Raw genomic sequence first — 9,699 nt, 5'->3', positions numbered from 1 at the left:
CATGCGCAGGGGTGACGTCATTGCACCCCCAGCCACTCATGAAGCCGGAGGCTGCGAACCCAGAAGGAAGACCGGGGAAAGAGGTCGGCACTTTCCGTGGTGACAGCGCAGCACCAGAGGACTTCGTTCTAATGCAAGGTTCTCATAATGTGCTAGTATGCTAGCTTGTGACTGGACAGTGAAAATGAGATGCAACAAACTAATGAGCTCACCCCTCATGTCGTTCCGCTTTCTCTTCCCATCAGCATTGTCAATGTAATGCAGCACAACCAACTGTCTCATTGTGCCGCTTCTTCCTCTCCTAACCTGAGCTCTGCTGTACAAGGACTATACATTTAGTGGTATATTCATGAATACAGAACTGCATTAAAATTGGAGTCTTTTGTATCTCCCCAGAGTTCACAAGATATTTTTCTCAATCCAGTTGAAGTCATTCACATTACGAGTATGTGCAATATTCTTTTTATTGATACACAAACCGAATATAGATCAATTCCACATCTGTAACAGAGCTGAATATCTTATGTTGCCCATGTACCTCCCTCAAAATGATGGAATTGGATCCTAGTCCCGGAAAGTAAAACCCTTTTCAGGAGTCTTTGACCTGGAACAAGCCTGCAGGTCATTTCCGACTTCATTTGCTGCGTGCTTATTCCGGGGGAGGGGGGGGGCTCCGAATGGATGTATCCACTTTAAACACAACTTCAGTGTCCGGGTTCTTCGTCCGGGTGGGTTTTCCTTTGTAGTGGTCACTCCAAGTAGACAACATTTTCAGCAGAATCCTTGGCTACAATTTTCTCTACTCCAGTTTGTCCCGACTCGCGCTCCTCCGACCTGTCCTCCTCTTCATAACCAGAACGTTTAAAATTGTATTGCGACTTCCTGCGGGGAATGATGGTGGAGAGATGTTTCAGGGGAATCGGCAGGGTGACGCCCCCATAACCATCAAACAGAAAAGGGATCTTTTTCTCGCACAGAGTCCACTTCGGTTCACCTGGGCTCCAGTGGAAAATCGTATAGTGGCTCATAGCCCCAGGACCGTCCCCTCCCATGATATAAATCCTGTGCTTCCAGCGTACAACCGCAGAGCCGGCAAGACTTGCCAAGATGGGCGGAATAGCACCATCGCAAATTCGCCCAAGGTGATCCATGCAGAAGCTCCTACAAATGGTTTTGGTCTTTTCGCTGGGCGGTTCGAAGGCTGATCGCTGATCGCCATGTTTGGGGTCGTCACCTGCAATGACGTATAGCTTGTCGCCCACCGTCACAGCTCCAGCACCCGAAAAGACCTCGGGTAGAGAGAACTGGCTCCAAGTGTCTGTCAGTATGTCGTATAATTGGAACCCCTTATGGTGTAAACGGTTTGCGCAAATCCCAGTCATCCCACCTATAGCGAACAGGCTTCCTTTCAGCACCGCACTAGCAAAGCTATGTAGCGCCTGGGGCATGTGCGCCACATTGCGCCAGGTATTGTCCAACACCCTGAAGCATTCCATTGAGTCTAGGAGTCTGCGGTTGTTGTGTCCACCAAAAGCATAAAGCACGTTTCTGTAGGCAAGGAAGCCATGGCAAGCTCTTGGATGGGTCATAGGAGGGAGCTCTTTCCATTCATTTAATTCAGAATCATACATGTGCAGTGCGTTGGAAGGACGACGTTCTTGTCTAAACCCACCCGAAACATATAAACAACATCCTATAGATGCAATTCCAGCATTTTCTAAAAAGCCGCAAAAGGGAATCCTCATCCAAGACTCTGTTGTTGGATCGTAGGCATTCAAATGGTAATCCTCGTTTGCTTCCAGGTCAATTTCTTTGAATGCAATGGTGTCCATGCAAAGTATTCTCTCCTCAAACATCCCTCGGCGCAATCGAATTTCTTTTGGAGGCTGGAGACCGGAGTCATCGCTGGGTATGTCCTTACGGACCTCTTCCAGCTCATCTGGATTCATAAGTGGTAGTCTGACAACCTTCCACAGTTCTAGGGGAAGAGGATTGTCCTTCTGGGTGCGAAATTCCCACCAGGAGCGGGCGAGGTTATAGACAGCAAGTTCTGAGGAAACCATCAAGTCATCTGAAGACAGGATGTGGACCAGTTCTTCCATCTCCAAGTGGAAAAAGTCTTCTGTTACAGATAGGGAGCTCAGATTCCAACCAATATAGTTCAATGTGCCTTCCAAGAAGATCCCGTGATTGTGACTGTGAGCTAATCTATAAATCCAAAGGCAGTTTTCATCATCCATCCTCTTCAAAAGGTAACTAAATAAAAGGGAAGAAGTTTAATAAAACATGCAACATAACTTTGCTATAAACCTCAAAATTCAAGTGCTTGCAACTTCATAGTTCTGGACAAACAGAGTCCCTACCCAAGATCTCCTCCTCTGACAGGTTTCGACCACAACGCTGGGCCTTTGCTTGCTTGTCCAGAACAATAAAGTTCTCAGTGTTTTAACTATTCTTGATTGCAGCTTGCATTTTTTTCCCTTCCCATTCTGTCAGATGGTGGGGTCTGAGAACCAGGAACACACATCAGGTGCACAGTCTTAATTTTCTGGACAGCACAACCTAGTGCACATTAAATGATGAGCAAATACAGCTTCCTTCATCTACATATGAGCAGTGCTGCAGTAAGAAACCATGGGGCCCCATACAGCCAACCTGACAAGCCCGCCCCCCCAAATGAACACAATTTACTATGCTTCAGTTATGAATGAACACAGTGAATGATTGGTACCGAACACTCATCGGGTTCATTCAGGAAAGGAAGGGGCTGGTAGATCTGATATTTTACAGACACCTCCCCCACTCTCCATCCTGAAGGATCCTATTGTGCGCCTGCAGCTGCTGGCGGGAAATCAGCAGCACTGCCAGGGTGGGGGCAGGTATGTTACACAGGGAGGATGATTGGCATGGTTGGGGGAGAAGGACAAGCACAGGAAGGATGGAGGACAAGGAGAAACAGGCTTGCAGCGAGCCATACAGGGGGATTGGTTTCAGTAACTGCCCCCCCCACCACCCCGATCATCCTCCCTGCCCATATCAGATTCACCCAGCTGCCTGGGCCCCCCTGCTTGCCCAGGCCCCATACAGGGGGGCCGGTGGTATTCTTTTATCTATTACCCTGCATATGAGGATTACATACTCTACATAGAATGAAAAACCCTACAATATTAAAACACACATTGAAAAGGTTCTTTATTTCCATGTTTTTATGGTCATTAAATTTCAGACGTCCCATCAAAATTTAGCAGAATACCAGGTTAAAACTTTGAGAACTAGGAAGTGCGCGTTTTCTTAATGTTCTTTTACAAAGTAGCACTTTCACATGCGACTCTAAAAGTGTTAAACACAAGAAGTCCTTTAAAGTGGTCCACCAATCTTTACCTGCTGCAAGCATCTTGCATGGTCCTGATCTGCAGGCGGCTGGACACCATAAACAGCTCCTCCACATTGTCCATAGTGAGATCAGCCTCCCCCGTGTAGACGTAGTTCAGGATGGTCTGCAGGATAGAAGAGGGGACATCCGGCAGACAAACCTCCCTGAGCACAGCCTCCTCCATGGGACCATTGAAGAGACCTTTGAAGTAAGGACTGACTGAGGCCAGGACGACCCTGGAAGCAATAAGGAGGACAGATAATGAGGTTTTGTTGATGAATGAGGATCTATTGCAATGCTACTTTCAATTTCATCCGACATGGCACCAGCCGTATGGTCTCCTGGATGTACCAGCAGGAAAATGGCTCATGGTGTATTAAAAATTGGCTCCACTTCATCTCAGAGGAGGGTGGCTACAAACTCCTGTGGCCGGGTAACACGTATCCCTAAACAAAGCCAACCCTTTTGCTGCGCCAAGGTATGAAGTTAGGTCAGGTCAAGGTGTGGGTGGGTGCAGTGATAGTGAAGACAACATATGGTTGCAAGAAACAGAACTTTTGTTGAGAAGAAAGTTCACCGATACAACAGCCCAGTGTGAAGACACCCAACTGGAACATCACAGCATGGATGGCCAAAGTAGAAATAAGTGCGCCAAAAGCATCTGTCCTAGGAGGGTGGAATGCAGCCTGGCCAGTCTGCACCCAAGTGAGAGAGGATTCCAAGAAGGAAGGCATATTATCTCTAGCCTGTCCCTACTCGTCAGGAACCTCTCTCTGACAGATGGGAGATCTGCCCCTGACCTGTCCACTTGCAGAAGAAAAAAAAAAAAAAAAAAAAAAGGAGTATGCCAAACCCGGGAGCCAGGGTCTTAAAAAAGAGAAATATGGGATTTGTGAATTTTCCTACCTAGCTGGATGCAGCTTTGGTCCGATGCTGCATCTGTTCCTCGCCGGCTCTAACACTGAGAGCCGAGAGATCAAACACTGCTGATCGCTCGGTTCTCACAGCTCTGTGAGCAGAGAGTTGGTAGCTGTCAGTGACTGCTCTGCCCCCCATCACTCTCTGGAGCACTGGGATGTGGAGGGGGCGGGAGCAGCCGGCTCAGGCTCTCAGCGGCTCGCTGAGAGGCAGAGTCGGGTGCCGGTCCAGGCATGTGGGCGGATCTTGACCACATTGTCGCGATCTTTCCCACGTCTGGACATCAGCTGACAGCGGGTTTCAGCCCGCTGTCTACTAAAAATGGGTCACAGGAATGCAGAACGAACTGCACTCCCTGCGATCCACAGGAAAAGTACAGCCAAACGAGCTTTGTCTGTACTTCTTTAAATACTCTGCCTGACCCAATGGCCACCTGGGGAGTCACATGGAGCGGCAGCATCCAACCAGATTGCTTCCCTACTGACCTAGGAAACCATAGGAGGAACAGTTTCCTCACGACTTCCTCTTCTCCTGCAGTTGAGCGCCACCTGCAGTGGAGAAAGGAGACTGCACCAGTCTACAAAAAAGGAAGAAGACAAAATGAATAAGTGCACTTATCCTTTAAAGCCAATCCCCAGGCATACAGTAGGTACTGATGGCAATAAATACAGTGTCAGAAGTTCTAACCTTCCCCCCCACTCTACTAAATGTGCGTCCATGTTGAAGCAGATAATCTCTCTAATGGGTATATAGACAGCAAAAAAGGTCTGACAGGAGCTCCAACCTCTCCCGGTTTATCTATAGCTAAATAAGAGGTGGTGTCTGGAGTTTAGCTTTCATTAGGTTTCTCTTGGGGGCCAACAAGGCTGAGCATTGGAAAACATTTAATTCCGTAGAGGGATCTTTAAGTTTCCAACCCACCTATGGCACGGGAAGCGTTTCTCTGCAGTTTGTAGGTTGATATCACTAAGACTTTCAGAAAGGTACATCTCCTTCAACCCTGAGAACACAAAAAAAAAAAAAAAAAAAAAAGACAGAATTATTAGATATATCATATGACCAAGATATGTGGACCCCTCCAAAAGAGTGAGGCATCTCCAGTGAAAAGTCCTGTTAATACTCCATCATTACAAAGACACTGTGGACAATTGTGCTCTTCCAACCTTGTGGTAACAGTTTGGTGAAAACCCTTTTCTGTTCCACCATGACTGTCCCCTTGTGTACAAAACCAGCCCCATGAAGGCACGGTGTGACCAGTTTGGTGTGGAGGAACTCGAGTGTCCTGAGCAGATCCCTGACCTTGTTGGGAGTGAACTGGAACACCAATGATGAGCCAGGTCCTCCCATCCCATCATGAGTACTTGACCTCACAAATGGCCACGCATTCCCACAGAAACTTTTCAAAATCTGGTAGAAAGTCTTCCAAGAAGACTGGGAGGATTTTAGATCCACAAAGTGGGGACAACACCAAATTTTAGAGTGTGAAGGCAGCTCAATATTAATGGCCAATTGGGGTTGGAGGAGAGGAAGGCTCTTCTCTACTAGGGCTCATTTACACCTGAGGTTGATGGGTGGCAAAACCTCACGTTTGAGCTGAGGTTTTTACCACCCTCCAAGCGGCTGGGGGGCGTGTAGGTATGTTATGACTGTGATGCTTTGCTTAGCAGCCATGGCAGAAGTATACCCCCCCCCCTCCACCCGTCAAACATGACCCATTCAAGTAAATGGTGCTGCTCTGCAAGCGCCCCACAACTGCGTGCAATGCATGTGGTTGTCATGCGCTAGAGCGGAGTTGTGAGAGTTAAAGCAGGCAGTGAGGTGGTGATACAATTCAGAGCATTTAACAGGCGGACAGGAGGTAGAGTGATTTGAACATGGATCCCTCTTCAGAGAGCAAAGCATGTGTAAACAAGTGCCGCCCCCTACCCCACACACATTTTTCATAAGCCCCCCAGCAGGACTATGGTGGAACGTCAGGATTCTAAAAAGAACCCCCAATGTCTCACTTTTAAAAAAGGACATGCATTCCTCAATACCCTTCTTTGCAGCCTCAGCTGTGCTGGAGAGTGAACAGGAAGTGCTCTGTACAGAGGCTCCCTGTTCATCCACAAACTGAAGCATAGTAAACAGTTCTTAATGGAGGGAGGAGGAAGAGGGAAGAGAACCCTTCCCCAAGATGATGTTCAAGGGGGGGGAGGAAGAGAACCCTTCCCCGAGATGACCGGGGGGGGGGCCTCGGGGGGAAAATAAGCGATAGGTGTTAGGCAAGTTCACATCAACAGGCAGTGAAATATGGGAAAGGGCCGCTCTCAAATATTTTCAAGATTGTAAAGTCTTTTGAACAGCAAAATTAATCACAGACTTGGCAAAAAAATTTGCAACATTGTAGCAAGAGGATCATTATCCAGGATGCAGTGCACTGCAATGGACAGAGACTAAAGAAGCTTGGTGGACTTAAAGGCTTCACGGGTCGGGTTCCCTTACCTGGAGTCGATCCAAAGATCGGCTGGGGTGCCGACATTACGCGTTCCCTGGGACTGGTAAGTGTCCATATAGTAAAAGTCAGCAGCGGGACTCCGCTTTAGGAGGTTAGAAATGTCTGGGTCCCCCAGCAGCACTCTTCATCACCCACATGTAGGACCCTACCCCCCCAAAAACCGTGTGCTGAAACCTACCTGTAATAATACAAGCCCTCACAGCCTCTTCATCGGTGAGGTCTTCTCTCTGCTCCATGGTGGCAGTGGGTGGGTCAGGGTCTATCCTGAAGTCTTGACAACCGGAAAGGCTACAAGTCCGTCTAGGGGGGGGGGGGGGGGGGGGTCGGCAAACCAAACTCTGTATAAAAAAAAAAAAAAAAAAAATTAAATATATATATATATATATATATATATATATATATATATATATATATATATATATATATATAATTTTTTTTTTTTTAATAAATATTATCAGAATCACATTAGGAATTAAAACATACCCACACATTTCCTGCAAATAAATGGGAGGGCTCATTCACACAAAAAATATGCTACATTTTACTGCATGTTGAAGTGCAATTTATTTATTTATTTATTTTTTAACAAACAGTTTTTTGTACATGGCTGCCGTTTAAGGCCATGTCAAGAATCAAAATTCTAATGCCGCGTACACACGGTCGGACTTTGACCGGACTGGTCCGACGGACCAAAGCCGGCAGACAATCCGATGTGTGGGCTTCACCGGACCTTCAGCGGACTTTTCCAGTTGCAAATCTGACGGACTTTAGAATTGAAACATGCTTCAAATCTTTACGTCATAACTCCGCCGGACCCAGAAATCCGCCCGTCTGTATGCGAGTCCGACGGACGAAAAACCCGACGCTAGGGCAGCTATTGGCTACTGGCTATCAACTTCCTGATTTTAGTCCGGTCGTACGTCATCACGTACGAATCCATCGGACTTTGGTGTGATCGTGTGTGGGCAAGTCCGTTCGTTAGAAAGTCCGTCGGAAGTCCGCTGGAAAGTCTTTCGGACCAGTCCGGTCGAAAAGTCCGACCGTGTGTACGCGGCAAAACACTTTTTTTTTCTGCATTGATGGGATGAAGCACTCACACGGACATGGATCAAAACACGTGTTTTGTGGTGTCCTTGCGATGAGCCAGCATTGATCGATGCACATGGCGTGAACGAGACTTTATATAGATTATCTGCTACTAAAAATTCAATCAGCCAAACACACACACACACACACACACACACACACAAATAAAATTACATGGATGTACAATTTTCTTTAGATCTACCACTTGCTATGTAGATGGATACAAATACATTGGATAATTGCTGGTTTTGAGAACCTAAACTATCAAAAAAAAAAAAAAAAAAAAAAAAAAAAAAAATTTTTTATATATAAAAAAAAATTTTATTTTTTTTTTTTTTTTTTTTTTGTCATCCAATAATAAATAAAAAAAAAAAAAAAAAAAAAAAAAAAATTATATATATATATATATATATATATATATATATATATATATATATATATATATATATATATATAAAAAACAAAATTACCCAACACACACTGATGGATCAATATCTAGCAACAAACTTCTATCAACTTCCTGAATGGACGGTCTTTGGTTCTCCAGTTTAGTCGCATCGATTAAATGGTTGTATCGATAGCGGTGTGGCCACCATGGATTGTAATGTGTATGTTGAGCTTTAGACCCGTGTATAAACACCCCTCCCCCAGCTATAGGAGCTAGGGTTGCCAACCTCCCGCAGCATTTTTTACTGACAAAACATGGAGAATTTACTGGCGGAGCACTTTTTTTTTTTTTTTTTTTTTCTGGCAATGTGAGAAATGACAGAACTCCTATTGAAAACGAACACAGTGAATATTTGAACAGTATAAACCTGATATGAAAACACTGACGATACCGAGAACAAAGTAATTTTGCTTGCTTTACACAAAAAATGTCAACACAGCATGAAAATTATCAGCCCCCCCGATCATTTACTGGCAGTTGTAAAAAAAAAAAAAAATCACAGATTTTTACAAACTGCGCAACCCTGGAAGGAGCTTCAATCACCCACCTTATAATTCATTACACAGAGAGAGAGATCCTTACCTGTCCCAGAGCTCACAGATCCGCCATCTTGCTACACCCAGAAATAACAAGGAGGACTTTTAGGGCTCGTTAACACCACATCTGTTGAGGTTTTTTTTCTGCACATGTATGGTGTGATTGAGTCCTCAGGTTGGGGCTACTCCGGTGAGCCAATCATTTTACTATAGTGAAATTGATCATCTCATTTAATTGAAAGTGTCTCCAATGAGGGGCACTACCAATGAGTGGTTGTAGCTTCCAGTAACAAAGAGATTTGATTTCCAATGGAGGTTTCGGCTTTTGCTGCCAGAGCCGTTTTTTGCATTTTTTTGCACACATCTTTTTAAAATAGGCTTGGGTGTAATTTTATTTATTTTATTTTTTTTTAATATTTTTTTTTTTTTATTTTTGCCTAACTTTTTTTTTTTTTTTTACATCATATAGGGGGCATAAAAGTCCCCTATGTGATGATTTTTTTGGTGACAGGTTCTCTTAAATGAGACATGCAGGGTCTAAAAGACCTCCCGATGTCTCCTCTCGGCTCCGCTGAATGTAGTGCAATGCAGATCGCACCGCAATACATTCCTTAACCGCTATGCTAGCCGGCGGGGAAAGTGACAGGGTGACCCCAGGAAGTGATGTCATACATGTTGCTTTCGGGGTCACAGCAAGAAGGGGGGGAGAGCAGACCTGGTAACGGAAGGGTTAAGTATAGGTTCACATCTATGCGGTTCATGTGATTTTTAGGCGCATTTTGCGGTGCGTTTTGTGTTTTCAAACCTGTGGTTTTTTATGCGTTTTTTGCATGCAGTTCTC

The 9,699-nt window shown here is 45.2% G+C and overlaps 1 protein-coding gene across 1 annotated transcript; it reads right to left on the bottom strand.

Moving 5' to 3' along the window:
- Positions 1-551: 551 nt before the first annotated feature.
- On the bottom strand, positions 552-7,024 carry LOC141111469 (kelch repeat and BTB domain-containing protein 8-like). The gene is made up of 4 exons (XM_073603762.1): positions 6,967-7,024; positions 5,213-5,291; positions 3,382-3,609; positions 552-2,256 (listed from the first exon to the last, which is right to left on the bottom strand). Exons 1-4 carry the CDS (start codon positions 7,022-7,024, stop codon positions 750-752), a joined length of 1,872 nt encoding a protein of 623 aa, XP_073459863.1. The 3' UTR covers positions 552-749.
- Positions 7,025-9,699: the final 2,675 nt, after the last annotated feature.

Source organism: Aquarana catesbeiana, linkage group LG10 (genome assembly GCF_042186555.1).
Source record: "Aquarana catesbeiana isolate 2022-GZ linkage group LG10, ASM4218655v1, whole genome shotgun sequence".
NCBI lineage: Eukaryota > Metazoa > Chordata > Amphibia > Anura > Ranidae > Aquarana > Aquarana catesbeiana.
Note: the sequence above shows the minus strand (reverse complement) of the source record. Positions and strands in the feature narration are given on the sequence as shown.